At 50.0% G+C, this 17,030-nt stretch overlaps 2 protein-coding genes across 2 annotated transcripts; both read left to right on the forward strand.

Annotated features, from left to right (window-relative positions):
• Positions 1–1,128: 1,128 nt before the first annotated feature.
• GPR173 (G protein-coupled receptor 173) lies at positions 1,129–5,579 on the forward strand. The gene has a single exon (XM_049643878.1). The coding sequence runs from the start codon at positions 1,621–1,623 to the stop codon at positions 2,740–2,742; it is 1,122 nt and encodes a 373-aa protein (XP_049499835.1). The 5' UTR covers positions 1,129–1,620; the 3' UTR covers positions 2,743–5,579.
• Positions 5,580–6,697: 1,118 nt separating this feature from the next.
• TSPYL2 (TSPY like 2) lies at positions 6,698–13,768 on the forward strand. The gene is made up of 7 exons (XM_049643877.1): positions 6,698–7,728; positions 9,040–9,117; positions 9,242–9,353; positions 9,441–9,586; positions 9,718–9,815; positions 10,130–10,965; positions 13,035–13,768. The coding sequence occupies exons 1-7, from the start codon at positions 6,904–6,906 to the stop codon at positions 13,217–13,219; spliced, it is 2,280 nt and encodes a 759-aa protein (XP_049499834.1). The 5' UTR covers positions 6,698–6,903; the 3' UTR covers positions 13,220–13,768.
• The last annotated feature ends 3,262 nt before the right edge of the window (positions 13,769–17,030 follow it).

Below are 17,030 nucleotides of genomic sequence, written 5' to 3' on the forward strand. Positions count from 1 at the left end.
ACTCAAAGTCAAGGTCCTCACGATGGCCTACGTGATCTGGCCTCACCACTTTTCTGACTTCACCTCCTACTACTTTCTGATCGCTCACTCTGTTCCAAGCACAGTGGCCTCCTTACTCTTCCCCAAATATACCACATGTAATCCCACCTCAGGGCCTTTGCACTGGCTGTTCCCTCTGCCTGGACTTCTCTTCCATCCAATACCCACATGGCTCACTCTCTTGCCTCTTTTAAGTCTTTGCTTAGATGACACCTCCGTGAAGCCTTTGCTCTCCATTCCATCCAAAAGCATACCTCCCCCACCCCTAGCACTTCCTATCCCCTTTCCCTCCTTTACTTTTCTTTTAAGGAACTTACCATCATCTGACCTACTATACTTCACTTATGTATCTTCTTTATTATCTAGAATATCAGCTTCATAAGGGCAGGGATGCTTGTCCATCTGACTCACAGCTGTACTCCCAGTGCCTGTCATACAATAGATGCTCAATAAATCGTTTTTCAATGAATGAAAGCACACAAGCATACCCACATCTTTAGATTCACAATACTCCCCACCTGACTTAAAATAAAAACCTAAGTCCTTGTCATGGCCCACAGCCCTATATAATCCAGCCCCAAACACCTCAGACACCTCTGTGATCTCACTTTCTACCACTGTCTCCCTTGCCTGCCCTGTTCCAACCACACTGGTCTTCCCACTCTTCCTCGATCATGATAACCACATTCCTGATCATGAATATATATTAAAAAAAGCCTATTTAATGAGTGGCTACCAACATCCACAAAAAGTCATGAAATAGAGTAGAACTAATGGGGTATGTGACACATAGGATCAGTACCGTTTTCTGAAACTTTTGGTTCAGCTCTGTGTGCACACATGTGTGTACCGGGTTGTGATGTAAAATGTATGTCTTACTATGGGTAGAGGTCAAAATAGTTTGAGGAACATAACCTTAGGGCCTTGCAAAGGGGGAGGAGAGCTGCACCAACACCCCCGCCCCACAGAACCACCAATGGAGGAAACAGGTAACCGAGGACAAGCCAGAGAGGTGAAGCACCCCCCGCCCAGCAAGGAGGGGGTAGGAGCAGCAGTGGGCCAGGGGCAGGACCTGACACCAGCCAGGGAGTAAGTGTGGAGGCCATGTAGACCCACTAACACTGCCCTTTCTGTTTCTTCCTCACCTCTCCTTTCCACCTGTTTCTCACTGTCTCTTTTTCTTGTGTTTCTCTCTCTCTCTCTCTCTCTCTCTCTCTCTCTCTCTCCTCTCTCCATTTCTATCTCTATCTCTCCTTTCCCTCCTTCCCTGTCTCTCTGGTTCTGTTTCTTCTTATGTCTTCTCACTCTCACCCTCCCATTGCTGTCTCAATTTGTATCTATTTATGTCTTTGTCACCATTTTCTCTTTGTTCTATCCTTTCTTGCTCTGTCTCTGTGCCTCTGTGTTTTTCTCTCTGTCTCTCTCCCGCCCTCATCTCTCTATCTCTGTCTGTCTGTCTCTTCCCCATTATCCCTATTTGCAGGTGCAGCCCAGCAGGACAACTGATGGAGTCCCCCAGGGCCCATCGAATACCGGACTGGCTGATCCTGTAAGGCTGGGAGCAGCCCCTGCCCCCTCAGTATGGCCAACGCTACTGGAGAACCCCAAGAGGTGAGCGGCGCACTATCCCCGCCATCAGCATCAGCTTATGTGAAGCTGGTGCTGTTGGGACTGATCATGTGCGTAAGCCTGGCGGGCAATGCCATCTTGTCCCTGCTGGTGCTCAAGGAGCGTGCCCTGCACAAGGCTCCTTATTACTTTCTGCTGGACCTGTGCCTGGCCGACGGCATACGCTCTGCCGTCTGCTTCCCCTTTGTGCTGGCTTCTGTGCGCCACGGCTCCTCATGGACCTTCAGTGCTCTCAGCTGCAAGATTGTGGCCTTTATGGCTGTGCTCTTTTGCTTCCATGCGGCCTTCATGCTGTTCTGCATCAGTGTCACCCGCTACATGGCCATCGCCCACCATCGCTTCTACGCCAAGCGCATGACACTCTGGACATGCGCAGCTGTCATCTGCATGGCCTGGACCCTGTCTGTGGCCATGGCCTTCCCACCTGTCTTTGATGTGGGCACCTACAAGTTTATCCGTGAGGAGGACCAGTGCATCTTTGAGCATCGCTACTTCAAGGCCAATGACACGCTGGGCTTCATGCTTATGTTGGCTGTGCTCATGGCAGCCACACATGCTGTCTATGGCAAGCTGCTCCTCTTCGAGTATCGTCACCGCAAGATGAAGCCAGTGCAGATGGTGCCAGCCATTAGCCAGAACTGGACATTCCATGGTCCTGGGGCCACCGGCCAGGCTGCTGCCAACTGGATCGCTGGGTTTGGCCGTGGGCCCATGCCACCAACCCTGCTGGGTATCAGGCAGAATGGGCACGCAGCCAGCCGGCGGCTGCTGGGCATGGACGAGGTCAAGGGTGAAAAGCAGCTGGGCCGTATGTTCTACGCGATCACACTGCTCTTCTTGCTCCTCTGGTCACCCTACATTGTGGCCTGCTACTGGCGAGTGTTTGTGAAAGCCTGTGCCGTGCCCCACCGTTACCTGGCCACCGCTGTTTGGATGAGCTTCGCCCAGGCTGCCGTCAACCCGATCGTCTGCTTCTTGCTCAACAAGGACCTCAAGAAGTGCCTGAGGACTCACGCCCCCTGCTGGGGCACAGGAGGTGCCCCGGCTCCCAGAGAACCCTACTGTGTCATGTGAAGCAGGCCAGGAGGCAGACAGGCAGGGAGGTCATGGCTACCTTGCTGGGGCAAACAATAAGGGAAGGGTGGGCCCCCTACAGGAGCCTTTCTTTCTGAGCTCCAGCCCCAGCCCCTGGAACCACCCAGAATCTAGGCACCTTTGCCAACACCTCCCCAGGGTTGGAGACCGGGGTGGGGGACTGGAAAAGAGGTGTTTCTAGTTCTGTGGGGCCTGTCTCTGCCACCTCATTCTCCACTTCTACAATCTCTGTCATTTCCTCTTTCTTTCTCTCTCTCTCTCTCCTCTCTCTTTTCCTCTCTCTCTCAGAAGTGACAATTCAGAAAAAGAAAGTAAGACTGAAAATGCAGGTTTTTCTACTAACAGCTGAGGAGATAGGCTTTCTTGCTTTAATGTCTCTCCTTCTGACATTGTCCAGAAGGGGGAAATTTGTCCTGTAAAATAGACTTCCAGAGCTCTTATTGCCCCCTCTGCTCCCATGCACCCTCTCCTTCCAAGTCCTTTAGCAAGACCTGGATTTTAGGGAGAAATTCATCTGCTGACAACAGGGATCAAAGGGGGTGCTGGGTCCCCAGGGAGCGGGAATGTTTAATTGCCACGTTGTGTGCAATTGTTGTTTTAAGCTAACCCTGGTCCCAAGCCTGGTCTCCTCTCCCTTCCCACCATGTCCAGACCTCCTGAGTGTTTCTTGAGCATCTGTTCAAGAAGCCAGGAGGGGAGGGAGAAGGACCCTTGGAATGGGCTCAGGCTAGGTGAAGAATGGGATGTGAGCTGCACGCCTCAAGTTGAAGAGACCTGAGCTTGGCTGCATTCTTTCGAGCTGCCTCCTGGATCCCCAGCCCCCAACTCTTCTTCCTGAGGATGGAAATCCACTCCAGCTCCACTAGGGCTGATGTGGGTGCCATACAGGCAGGAGCATTCCCCCAGGGAAGTGTAGGGAGAAAGCCAAACTCCCCAGAGTAACTGGAAACCAGCACCTGGGGTCAGAGCCGAACTCAACCCCAGATTTGTCTCCTGGGTTCATACTATTATCCTGAAGATGAAAAGTTGGGGGGTGGCCTTGGTATAATGCATAATGGTATAAGCTCCAAGGCATTGTGGACTTGAGTCCATTCCTATCTGACCTCTTTTTGTCCCCTTGAAGCCTCAGGGGCCTTGCCCCTCTTGGTAGCCCTTGGCCTTCTGGGCCCTCAGCCCCCAGATTCCTTCCCCTGAACAGCCCTTCTCCCCTTTTTTCCCTCCAACCAAAGTGGAGCAGACTACAGCCAGATTCTTCAGGTGGGAGAGCCCAAGCCTCCCTCCCAGGGCCGAGTCCACCCTGGACTCACATCATGGCCAGTTCTTATGGAACTGGTGAGCCAAGCTGGCATTCCTTTGCCTGGTCTTGCCCAGATTCTTTGTCCCCCTCTCATTTCCTGGGGGAGGGAGAGATCTGTATTTATCCACACCCCTTTCCCTTTCTGATAGAAACCCTTGTCCTAAGCTCCCTCCCTACCCCCAAGACAGTCCCAGCACTGGGGAAGCCTTGATCCAAGAGGAATGGGGAGGGCACTCTAGGCAGGAGAGACATTAATGAGCCTGGTTGTGGAGTGGCCCTGGAAAGGCAGGCCAGAGTGGCTGAGTGGGTGTGGGGGTGGGTACCTGTTCTCTCAGTGATAGTGATGGGGGTGCCTTTCCCAGGGAGTGGGGTGGGGGGACCACAGGGGTGGGAGTAGATAGGATATATTCTGGAAGGTTTTCCTCCATTTCTTTTTTCTAACTGCCTGGATTCACCATTGGATTTTGTAAATGGAAAACTGAAAAGAACAATGCTATATTGGATGTTTTCTCTTTCTGACTCTGTGTGTGTGTGTGTGTGTGTGTGTGTGTGTGTCTCCTGTCTGCATGACCACATGTGGGGAGGTATGGTCGAGTGAGACTGTGTGTGACTCTGTGTGGGGAGGCAGCACTGCCTGGTGCACACATGTGAGCAAATGCCTGTATGTGGAGACATATGGCACAAACACACACACGTACACATATGCACCTAACTGAAAGGAGACAAACTAGAGTATGTCCCTGCAGCAGGAGGTTGAGTGGTCAGAGAATAGAATTTTAAAACTGTACATATGTATGCAGCAAGAGGGTAGACTCCCATTTCGTAAATCTTCCTCCTTTGGCCCAGGCTGTGAACATGGAGCAGGGGCAAGATACTTGAGAACTCCATCTCTTCCCAAAGCCTGGAACCCCCAGGTACCATTCCAATTCCATGGTCCGTCTCCTCTCAAAAACACAAATGAGGTGTTCCTGAAAGTGGACCACAATGGAGAATAGGGACTGGGAATTGGGGATTAAACTTGAGGGTGAACTAATGGGGTTAGAAAATGCTCCCTACAAAGTAATGGCTTCTAGAGGGACTGCTCAGACTGGGATGGGAGCCCTTCTGAAGAGTCCACTGTATACAGCTGGGACTTTGGTAACCTTTGATTAAACTCGGGAGGGATGTTAGGGGTGAATAAAGCCAAGCCTGGGAGTCTAACCAGCTATCCTGCTACCTGGGCACTCAAATACTTTATTTACTTATTCTCTCAGGTGCACAGAATTGAGTTGACCATACTCCTCAGTTCTTGGCACACTATATCATCGTTGGTCCATGTGAGTCCCTCTTATTCTTTTGTTTTGTTTCGTCCCTTTCATCACTCATCCCTGACCCAATCCCCCCTCCCACATAGACACCCACTCTTGTGTATTTAATGTATGTCCTTCCAATTCACTGTTCATGTATTTGTTTACATATATGTGTATCTGTGAAAAATATATGGTATTGTTATGTGTTTTAATTTACATAAACAGTATTGTACTTTAAATCTTGTTCTGTTTCTCTTTTCACTCAACATTCTGTTTTATAAAGATCCAGCCTTGTTGCTGTATGTAGATCTAATTCATTCTAGTGGTCCATCTTTTACATGTATCACATTTTTCTTATCCATTCCCCTGGTGATGGGTCTCCAGGTTGCCTCCAATTTTCCGCTACCACAGAAAGGCTGCAATGGGCAGTTTCCTACAATTCTTAAGGATCTCTAATTTAGAGGAGAGGAAACTGAAGCTCAGAGAAAGGCAGTGATTTGGTTAGTGTTACAAAATGAAGAGCAGGCCCCTGATGCCAATCCCAGACCAAAGCCAGAGTCCACCACCCTACCTCACTAAAGACCATCCATCTGGTCCCCAAAAATCTAAAATACAATTTTAAAAAAGCATACACTGGGTAAAGGGAGAGGAAAGGATTGGGAGGAGGGCAAGTATTGAGCAGACGAAAAGATAGAAAATCCTAGAAAAATCTAGCAGATGAACGGAATCACAATCATGTTAATGACGCAGAGAAAGTTACTTCTTGTGTGCGATTATTATTTCTAGAGTCATTTTGCAGAGATAGAAAACGCCACGTCAAAATCTAGCTCGAAACCAAAGGTCCTAGGTTTCGAAAGTCCAGACCCCTTTAGGGCAACCCTAGCCCCCCGGAGGGGCCACATCAGAGTTCGCCACAGGGGCAAACGCTGGGCACGGGGGAAGGAGCAGATTTAAGAAGTGCGTAGTTGCTGAGGGGAGGGCTGCTAAGAGGGAAAACGATAGCGAGGCTCTTCCAATTTTATCTGAGCATATCCTGCTCGGTGCCTGCGTTTGTTTTTTGTTTTGTTTTTTGGTCTTCAGAACCACTGGTACTTTTCCCATTGGATAAAATGCTGGAGGGGTGAGGAAGAGGGGCTTCTTCCCCCTTAGCTTCCCTTGCAGCCAATCGCCCTGCAGTTTCCCTCTCGTCGCTGGCGGAGTCAGCCCGGTGATTGGAGGGCCCGGAGGGGAGCCAATCGGAAAGAGATGAGGTGTGGTGTTGGCAAGCGGATTGCGTGAGAGTGGGCAGAGGTCGAGGGAGAGCGAGCACCGCGGCCGCGGCTGGCAGCCACTGGCGAGGACGAATGGGCCTCTGACGTCACGGAGAGGGCGGGGCCTGGACACTTGGCGCGGAGGGAGTAGGGTTGGCGCTGTGGGAGGGAACGCCAGAGCGAGGCTGTGGGGAGAGCTGGTCGTGTGAGGTGCAGTGGCTCCGCTTCAGGTGTGACAGGCAGCGGCGGTTTGGCCGAGAGCGAAGGGGCGAGTGCGATCCCCTAAGCTGTGAGCGCGGTCGCCATGGACCGCCAGGATGAGGGGCCTCCGGCCAAGGCCCGCCGCCTGAGCAGCTCCGAGCCCGCTCAGCACGACCAGCTGCCACCGCCTCCGCCGCCTCCGCCTCCCCCGCCACTCCTGCCTCCCCCGCCGCTCCTGCGACTGCCCCTGCCTCCACCCGAGCAGCGCCCGAGGCTCCAGGAGGAAACCGAGGCGGCACAGGTGCTGGCTGACATGAGGGGGGTGGGGCTGGGCCCCGCTCTGCCTCCGCCGCCGCCCTATGTCATTCTGGAGGAGGGGGGGATCCGCGCGTACTTCACCCTGGGTTCTGGGGGTCCCGGCTGGGAGCCTGAGATGGAGTCAGGGTATGGGGAGGCGCCCCCTCCCACGGAGAGCCTAGAAACATACTCTCCTTCGGAGGCTTCTGGGGGAAGTGTGGAGATTGACTTTCAGGTTGTGGAGCCCAGCGGTTTTGCTGAAGAGAATGTCCTAGAAACCTGTAGCGCAGGGCACTGGGCGTACCAGAGGTTAACCGGTCCAGGGGGGAAGGAAGAGGCTATCATCCTAGTGGAAGATGACGATGAGGATGAAAAGGAAAGCGTGAGGAAGCGGAGGAGGAGGAGGAAGAGGAAGCAGAGGAAGGTGAAGAAGGAAAGCAAGAAGAACGCCGAGAAGATAGAATGCATTCTGCAGGCACTGGAAAACATTCAACTGGACCTGGAGGCGGTGAACATCAAGGCAGGCAAGGCCTTCCTCCGTCTGAAGCGCAAGTTCATCCAGATGCGAAGACCCTTCCTGGAGCGCAGGGACCTCATCATCCAGCATATCCCAGGCTTCTGGGTCAAAGCAGTATCCTTGTCATCTAAATTCATGGGCCAGGAGCTCATGATAAAAAAGGGGGGGGGGGAAGGGGGAGGAACAGAAAGGGTGAATTTGTGTGTGGGTGGATCCCTATTGGAAAAACGCCTAGGTTTGGTGGAGGAGGAATGGAAGGAGAGGGGCAAAACATCAGAGAAGCTGGACTACAGATGATGAAGGGGGGAGAGAGGCACACAGCATAAAAACTGGACCACAGATGGGAAAGAGAAAAGGGGAGGAGCATAATAAAAATCAATAGTGAAATGGGGAGGATGGTAGAGGGGCACACAGAAAAATTGGACCAGAGATGGTGAAAGGAGGAGGGGAGGGACACACAGAAGATAAAGTGGCTCAGAGATGGTGAAGAGGGAGAGGAAAGGCACACAGCAGAGAAATTGCCCAGAAAGGATGCCTAAGTCACAGGTGGCTCTTCAAGTGTAGGTCTCTGCTGAGATACTAGGGAGACCCCAATCCTTGCTAGAGAGAAGGGGGCTAGAAAGGAGCTGGAACCCCTAAAAGATCAGAAGAAGGAGTACCTAGAAGTGGAGATCAAGGAGTTAAGTGAAGGAAAGAAGAGTAAGAAGAATCTTCTTCACTATTGGTGAAAATCTTATCTCTGGGGTACATATATACAACATGTTAGGAACACATGGGTTTAACTTCATAATGGAATTACATGGATAGAGACCCTTGACACTCATACAAAGTATCACATGATCCCAGGCTGTCAGCACTCAGGCACACAGTATTATGTGGCCGCAGGTCCTCAGCATGCAGACATGTAGCATCATGTGACTTACTGGTTTTCAGCATCCAGACATATTATCACATGGATACAAACCTTCAGACTCAGATACCCAATATCATGTGGACACAGACCTGTAACACTCAAATAAGCAACATCATGACTACAAGCCCTCAACAACCAGATATAACATCACTTGGGCCTGGGGCTTCAGCCCCCAGACACACAATGTCTTGTGAATACAAATTCACAGCACCCAAGGATACAACATCACACAGACATAGGACCCTTAGCACCCAGACACACAGCAAATATGGACCATGGCAAGGCAACCTAATAACAGATGTTTGACATTGCGTAAACATAGGTTCTCACCACATAGTATCATAGGAAGAAAACTATGGGTCATGTCCCATGACCCACTTGCTCCCCACACATCACATGAACACAGAAGGAATTCTGCTCCAGCTTCTCTTTTGCTCTGCCCTGCCTGGCCTTCCCTCCCTCCTTCTCTCATTGAACAGTCACTCCTTGACCTAAACTGCTCCCTCCATCAGTTCCTCAACCACCCCAAAATTTCAATCTTGATCAACCGACGTGATGAAGACATTTTCCGCTACTTGACCAATCTGCAGGTCAGACCAAAGACATGTTTTTTACTAGGATCGGGCAAGGAATCTGGTCCTTGGAGGTGAGGGGGTTTGGGTGGGAAGGGCCTTGGTGTGGTGGGGATTTCAACATTACCTCTAACCTGAGCAGGTACAGGATCTCAGACATATCTCCATGGGCTACAAGATGAAGCTGTATTTCCAGACAAACCCCTATTTCACAAACATGGTGATTGTCAAGGAGTTCCAGCGCAGCCGCTCTGGTAAGAGGCAGTCCTAGGGAAAACCGTCACTCCCCACTGCCATCTGTCTTTGTCCAGTGCCCTCTCTACAGCCTCCTTTCCTCTCAGGCCGGCTGGTGTCTCACTCAACTCCAATCCGCTGGCACCGGGGCCAGGAGCCCCAGGCCCGCAGGCACAGGAACCAGGACACCAGCCACAGCTTCTTCAGCTGGTTCTCAAACCACAGCCTCCCAGAGGCTGACAGGATTGCTGAGGTGGGGCCCCTTCTGGCATTACCAGAGAAAGCCTTGCTAGGCTTGCTTCTGGATGCTTGGGGAATTGGGAGTAGGCTCTGGGGCTTATACTCATAACTCTGTTCCCCTTTCCCCCTCATTTCTTTCAACAGATTATCAAAAATGACCTGTGGGTCAACCCTCTGCGCTACTACATGATGGGAGAAGGAGGCTACAGGGCAAACAGAAAGAAGCAAGAAAAGGAAGAAAGGTGATGGGGGGGGGGGAATTGGTGGCTGAGAGGTGGTTTGTTAGGGACAAAGATTAGGCAAGTCTTACCCAGAATTTATAGGGCCAAAGGGACCTTTGAGAGAATTCAGTATGTTTTACAAGTGGAGAATGATACGCATAAGTGGGGTGTGATTGGCCTGAGGTCGTGCAGGCAGGAGCAGAAATGGGACTCTCCCCACCCTAACCTCATCCCTTGAATTTCTTGTATCCTACTGCCTCCTCAGTTACTTAGCACCTTTTAGTGTCTGCCCTGCCTCCCACCAATCCTATACTCAACTCCAGGCTTCCCCACAGTAAAAACAGGGACAAGTGTGAGGTGGTGATTATGGAAGACTCTGACGACTATCACATAATGGAAGACATTATCAGCGAGACTTCAGACAGTGATGACATCACCGACAATGAGACCATTCATGACATCAAGATCTCTGACTTCATGGAGACCACCGACTGCTTTGAGACCACTGACAATGAGATAACCGACATTAGTGAGAGCCTCTGTGACAGTGAGAGCCCTGACCACAATGAGAGCCCTGACAATGAGACCACTGACAACAATGAGAGCCCCGATGACCACGAGACCACTGATAATAATGAGAGCTCTGATGACAACGAGACCACTGACAACAACGAAAGTGCCGATGACAACAGTGAGAACCCTGACGACGAGAACCCTGACGACAACAGTGAGAACCCTGAAGACAACACTGATGACAACGAAGAGAACCCTGATGACAATGAAGAAAATACTGATGACAACAATAAGAATCCTGATGGTGATGAGAACCCTAATAGTGCCGAGAATCCCAAAGGTGGCAACCATGGCAGCAGCAGTGATAACCAGGACAGCAGTGACAGTGACAATGAAGGAGACAATGAGGGCAGTGATGATGAAGATAATGATGGCAATGAAGGTGACAATGAAGGCAGCGATGATGATGGCAATGAAGGTGACAATGAAGGCAGTGATGATGACGACAGAGACATCGAAGATTACAGGAATGATAGTGATGACCCTGACAAGGATCAGGATAACAGCAACAACCAGGATGACTATGAGGCCGAAGTGGAGAACATCTCTGAAGAAGGATCCTCAGTGGAGGAAGAAGAAGATGAGGGCAGTGAGGAAGGTGAGCCTAGAGCCCCCCTCTTTTTTCTTTCTCTTCCCAGAAAAAAGCTGGCCAGGGTCAGGATATCAAGGCATGAGTACAGTCTGTTCTTGTGGAGAAAAGAAAAAAGCATTTTATGCAACTTTTTAAACAAAGCAAGGCCAGGGAACCTTTAACCTAACAATTGTAAGAGAACCAAAGAAGCAAATTTCAGTTCTAAGCTGGTGGGTAGATAAGTTCTAAGCTGGTGGGTAGACAAATAAGGAATGAAGAGATAGAAGGTGGATAGAAAATTGAGAAGGACAAGTTCACACACAGAAAGAGGGAAACTGGCAAACATATTACAATTCAGCACACTCTGTACCCAGCCCTGGCCTTCAGGGAACTCCCAGGCTTGTTTGTCTTCTGAGGATCCTTCACCAGCCCTGAAAGCTGTTTCTCACAAAAGGGTCCAGTAGTCAGGTATGTTGGGGACAATACTGCATACATTAATATTTGCAGGTAGAGTGACAGGTACATTAGCCCCTTAAAGGCTCTGAAAAGTCCTGCTGTTAGAAACCTATTGAAACATTGTGGAACCCAGCATTTCCCAAACTTCTTAACCGCAGAAGCCACTGTTTACTGCTCACCAAAACATGTATTTTAGGAAATGCTGAGAAAGGTTTGCACATGAGGGGTTAAGGGAAAAGGCAGTATTTACGGTGACTCCCAGGTTTGGTCTGGCCTGGATGACTGGCAAACGGAGGTGCCATTTCTTAGGATTGGGAATGACATGGTGGCAGGATTGATGAAATGCAGAGGGGAACATGGAGTTGGAAAGGCCTGTTGGACATAAGGTATAGGTAGCCCAGGCAGGTGGTTGCTTATGTGTCTGGGAAGTCAGAAGTTATAAATAAAAGGGGGTAACAAGCCAGAACAGAATCCTAGCCCTGATTCTGGCCAGTTAACATTAATGAAGTGTTTAGCATGTGCCAGGCACTATTGTAAGTGATTTACTTACTAACTCATTTAATCCTCACAGCAGCTCTTATGAGCTAGGTACTGTTATCACCGTTTTATAGATTAGGAAACTGAGGCTCTGAGAGGGTAGAATTAGGAAGAGAACTGGGCATGGAGGGGATTGTGGGCAGTGTCCAGGTCAGGTATAATGAGGACTGGATTTGGCACTGAATAGGTCATCTGTGACCTTGCCAAGAGTAGTTTCAGTGGATTGGTGTGAGCAGAGCCACATCAGTGGGGTAGGAGGAGGGAATGAGCAAGGGGCAAGGCAATAGAATCAAACCTTGGCTAAGAAGGGGATGGCAGAGGACAGGCAAGGGAGATGTTTGAGCCTGGCTGTGGGCAGGCAGACCTTGGAGAGGCAGGCCCCTGGGGGAGGTAGAAGGAGCTGGAAGACCAACCACTCCTGGGGGTTTTGGCCATGGGGTCTCTGGCAAATTTCCATTGAGGGCAGGGGCAAGGAAAGAGGCATTGAATGTAGATTCAATCTAGACATATATTCAGTTAGAATAGGGAAACTGAGGGAGTTGCCACTGGATGGCATCTTCTTTCAGAGAAGGGGAGGAAGAGCTATCTGCCCAGCCCTAGGGTGGGAGTGGGGGTAGGGAATTGGACTAAAGAAGACAGAGTGTGGCCTGTTTGGATCAGACTGGGGAAAAGAAGAGGGGGAGCTGCCTGGGAAGAACAGAAGGTTTATTCAGCCAAGGTTAGAGCTCATAAGACACATACATTGACACATTACATGGGGAGAAAAAGCTACTTTCAGACATAGTATCAATTTTGATAAGCCAGAGGCAGGGCTCCCACCCCTCCTTCCCTCTGGGCTTGCTTGAGATAACACACACACACACACACACACACACACACACACACACACGCACGCTTTTTCCAAGCAGAGGCGCTTGGGGAGTGGTTCCAGGCCCCCAAAGCCCTGGCTATAGGCTCTGTTCACTGTTAAGTGCTATCCTCCTGCTTCCAAAACTGAGAAGATAAATTTCTATTGTTTAAACAAAAAAGAGTGACATCTACCTGCTCATCTAACCACCCTCTTTTTTCCCCTCCTTGCCCCTTGTCTCTCTTCCCCTGTACAGACAGTGAGCAAGAAGGTGAGGAGAGTGACGATGAGGAAGTAAGCGAGGAGGAGGAGGAAGAGGAGGAAGAAGGGATCGAAGACGACTTCGAAGGAGGGGAAGACTCTGAAGACTCCGACATGGAGGAGGTGCTTCAGGTCCAAAATGTTTGGGCCAACCCGGGGAAGAGGGGCAAAACTGGATAAACATTTTACCCTTGCAGGGGTTGCCTCTCTGTATCCCTCTCCCCCTGCCCCATTTGCCCTCCCCCTCAGCTAGGGCCGCGCGGCCCCATATTGCACTTCTGGGGGGTGACCGACTTCGTACACGGGTTTAAAGTTTATTTTTATGGTTTAGTAATTGCAGAGTTCTTATTTTGGGGGGGGAGGGAAGGGGGTATTTCCCCCTTCCTTTTGGCCCTCCTCCCCTGCAAGCTTCTGTGTGCTGCTAAACGTATTTATTGTGATGCCTTGGTCAGGGCCCCTCTATCCTCCTCCTCGTGCTGTGTGGAGTGGACACCCTTGATCCCGAAGCGGGGAGGGCCGCTGTGGCCTTGGGGGGGCTCTATTGCCACCCTGTTCTCCCAAGCCTCTCTTTGCCTCCGTCCCTCGCCCCCTCCCCACGCTGTGCCTGCTAGCTCGCCTTGGTGTCTATGCAAGGCCGCTTGTCATTGCGGTATTCCTGTTCCCCTCCCCCCCAGAAGCCCCTCCTTGTTCCTTGTGAACCTTGGTAATCCTAATAAAACTCTGAGCAAATTCAAAGTGCAGCTTCCAGTCTTTTGTCCTGCTTGGCGAGCCATCCCCAGGAGCCAGTCTCCATTCCCACAGGCCCTCAAAACGCCATCCGTTTCTCCGCACTGGCCTGCAAGATGGTGGTGGCGGTGGGAGGGGGGGGGTGTTTGGTTTTCTGGGGGCGAGCTCTGCAGGACCGCAGAGGTGTTGCGTCAGCCAATGCGGACCATCTTGGCCAATGGCAGGGTGAGGCTGAAAAAGCCCCACCCCCCCCCCCCCCCCCCCGCCATCGGAGGCTGCAGTGGACCAGCCAGGTAGCAAATAACTTCCCACGCCGTCCGGTGTCACGCAGGCGCAAAGAAACGCCTTGCGCCCTGGAATATCCGTTTGTTAGTGATTCATCTTTTTATTTATCATGCGTCAAACCTTTCCTCAGGCCTAGTGTGAGCTGGGCGTGGGGAGCCACTGGAATCCATTTTTTTCTCATTGGCATGTAGTTTTAAAAAAATAATCTGTCGAGACATTACATCCTAATAATGCAGGGATGCTCTCTCATTTTAGGGAGAGGGAGCAGGGTCCCTGGAACTGGGCCTGGAAGAGAAGGCAAGAAAAGATGGCTCGAGCCCAAGAGTGCATAGGGATAAGGGGAAAGCAAAGGGAGATTACTATGTAGCTGTGTGATTGAGGGGGGAAGTGTCGGGAGTTGGGTGTCTGAAAGGCAGACTATCTGGGAGACTTTGGAAAGGCTGAGTTTCAGATTTTGGATAACGATAACTTTATTAAAACGGACACCGTAAATACCTCCAGATTCTTTGTGCCTCATAATAATAACTTATACAAATATCCAGGTTGGTCTTCGGCAATATACCTCCCGAATTTTCCATGCAATGCCCATGTTTTAATGAATGGAAGGCTTCGGATACAGATTTGAGTTTTAGCGGATGCCCTCTGCTGGCTGCCAGGAGAATGGATTGGAAGGAGGGAGAGCAGTGAGGAAGTTAATGCTATTTTTCAGGTGAGAGTGGCGTAATGGGCAGAAATGGGAGGATTTTTAAATAAATTTTTTATTTTAGAAGTTTTAGAGTTCGGGGCACCTGGCTGGTTCAGTCAGTAGAGCATGCAACTCTTGATCTCAGGGTTGTGAGTTCGAGCCCCACGTTTAGTGTAGAGATTACTTAGAAAAATAGAATCTTAAAACAGTTTTAGATTTATAGAATTATTGCAAAGATAATACAGAGAGTACCCATATACCCCGCATCCAGTTTCTCCCATTGTTAACATCTTACATTAGTCTGGTACGTCTGTCATAATTAACGAACCAATACCAATACATTAAAGTCAACACTTTATTCAGATTTCCTTAGTTGTTTTAAATATTTATTTTTGAGAGACAGAGCATGAGCAGGGGAGGAGCAGAGAGAGAGAGAGAGAGAGAGAGAGAGAATCTGAAGCAGGCTCCAGGCTCTGAACTGTTAGCACGGAGCCTGATGTGGGTCTTGAACCCACAAATTGAGATCATGACCTGAGCTGAAGTCAGACAACCAACTGAGCCACCCAGGTGCCCCAGATTTCCTTAGTTTTTAATTAAGTTTTCTGTTACAGGATGCCATCCAAAAAACATATTACATTTATTTTTAATGTCTCCCTAGACTCCTCTTGGCTGTGACTGTTTCTCAGACTTTACTTGTTTTTGATGACCTGAAGTCATCAACATTTGAGGAATACTGGTCAGGTATTTTGTAGAATGTCCCTCAATTGGGATTTTGTCTGAGGTTTTTTCTCATGATTAGATTGGGGTTATGGGTTTGGGGAAGGAAGACCACAGAAGGAAAATGACAGCCTCATCATATCAAGGGTATATGTTATCAATATGTCTTACATTGTTGATGTTAATTCTGATCGCCTGGCTGAGGTATGTCAGGTTTTTCCACTGTAAAGCTACTCGTCCCCTCCCCCCAGCCCCCTTTCTGTACCCTACATACTTTTTGGAAGGAAGCCACTAAGTGTAGTTTATGCTTAGGGAGTAGGGAGTTAAGCTCCATCTCCTTGAGGGGGAAATATCTACATAAATTAATTGAAATTCTTTGACACGAAAGACCTATCTATTCTATGAGAGCTTTTAAGATGATGGAATCAATGGACTTTGGATATGGGAAAAGAGGGGACTGAGAGGAGTCAGGGATGACTGCCAGGTTGTTGTGGGACCTTGGGCAAGGCCCCTTCCCTCCCTTGTCCCATCTCTGTGAAATAGTTGGAACACCAGATCTTAGACATACTCCATGATTCTGATAAATGTTTTGGGGAGAGCATGAAGGCTTTGTTGGCTCTGGTTCTGACCTGGGACTGCACTGTCAGAGGTGGGTAGAGGAGACTCTGGCCCAGAAAGGGTAACATCTTGCCTCAGGGCCAGAGCTGAGAGTGCAGGATCCCAAGTCAAAGGCATCTTGTGCAGAGGAAAAAGATACCACTGTGTAGTATCAGGGGCCAGTCCCAATTATCAGGTGGTGAATTAGGGGAGAAACATCAGGGGCAAAGGGCCTGGAGTAGGCCAGGAAGAGGCCAGTCTGAGAGACAGACAGCCTGGCCTGGGTATCCTTCCCTCAGTGTGCTCTGCCTCACAATGTGATTCCATCACCCTCACTAGAGGGTCTTTTTCCTTTCTGCAAACTTAGATCAAGCATGCTGGGACATCAACACTTGGAGAAACAATCTGCCCAGGATCCCAAGATGGAGACCAGCCCTGAAGCAGACCTCTGAAGCCTGGCCCTCATCATGCTCTTCCCTGATTCCTTTATGCTCTCCTAATCAAATCCCCAGCCCCTCATCCTGGCATCCTGGCTCCTCTTCACCCACACTGTCATAGAAGGCCTCTCGCTTCAAGGACACTGTTAGAAGCCAATTCTGGGATTCTAATATAGTTGGCTAGGGTTCTCATGTTTTGGGTTAAGACGTGGAAGGAGAGGATGTTCTTTGCCTAGAGTGACATCTTTTCCATGTCCTCACTCCTCAGTATGGTGTGGATTCAGGTCCTGCCCCGTTTGGGCCTCCAAAAGGGAAGGCTGTTCTTGAAGGTCTTTAAGGTCACATCCAACTCTAAAATATAGTCTTTGCTGAAGACCAGAGAAGACAGGAGCCATTTTCTGGGAGCCTAAACAGAAACCAGGAGGAGGACCAGATGGAAGATGAGGAGTCATGGACCCAGTGTGCCCCAGGGCCTGTTCCCATGCTAAAGCTATTTGTCTTTGTATCCTTCATAGCTTACCCCACTCCTCTGCAGCAGAAGGCC

This window comes from Panthera uncia, chromosome X (assembly GCF_023721935.1).
Source record: "Panthera uncia isolate 11264 chromosome X, Puncia_PCG_1.0, whole genome shotgun sequence".
NCBI lineage: Eukaryota > Metazoa > Chordata > Mammalia > Carnivora > Felidae > Panthera > Panthera uncia.

Bases quoted from the DNA above. Each gene is read 5' to 3' on its own strand.
- GPR173 (XM_049643878.1), top strand. From the start codon at position 1,621: ATGGCCAACGCTACTGGAGAACCCCAAGAGGTGAGCGGCGCACTATCC.
- TSPYL2 (XM_049643877.1), top strand. From the start codon at position 6,904: ATGGACCGCCAGGATGAGGGGCCTCCGGCCAAGGCCCGCCGCCTGAGC. The intron at 9,354-9,440 runs GTAAGAGGCAGT...CTTTCCTCTCAG, and splicing joins GTTCCAGCGCAGCCGCTCTG to GCCGGCTGGTGTCTCACTCA. The intron at 9,816-10,129 runs GTGATGGGGGGG...GCTTCCCCACAG, and splicing joins AAGCAAGAAAAGGAAGAAAG to TAAAAACAGGGACAAGTGTG.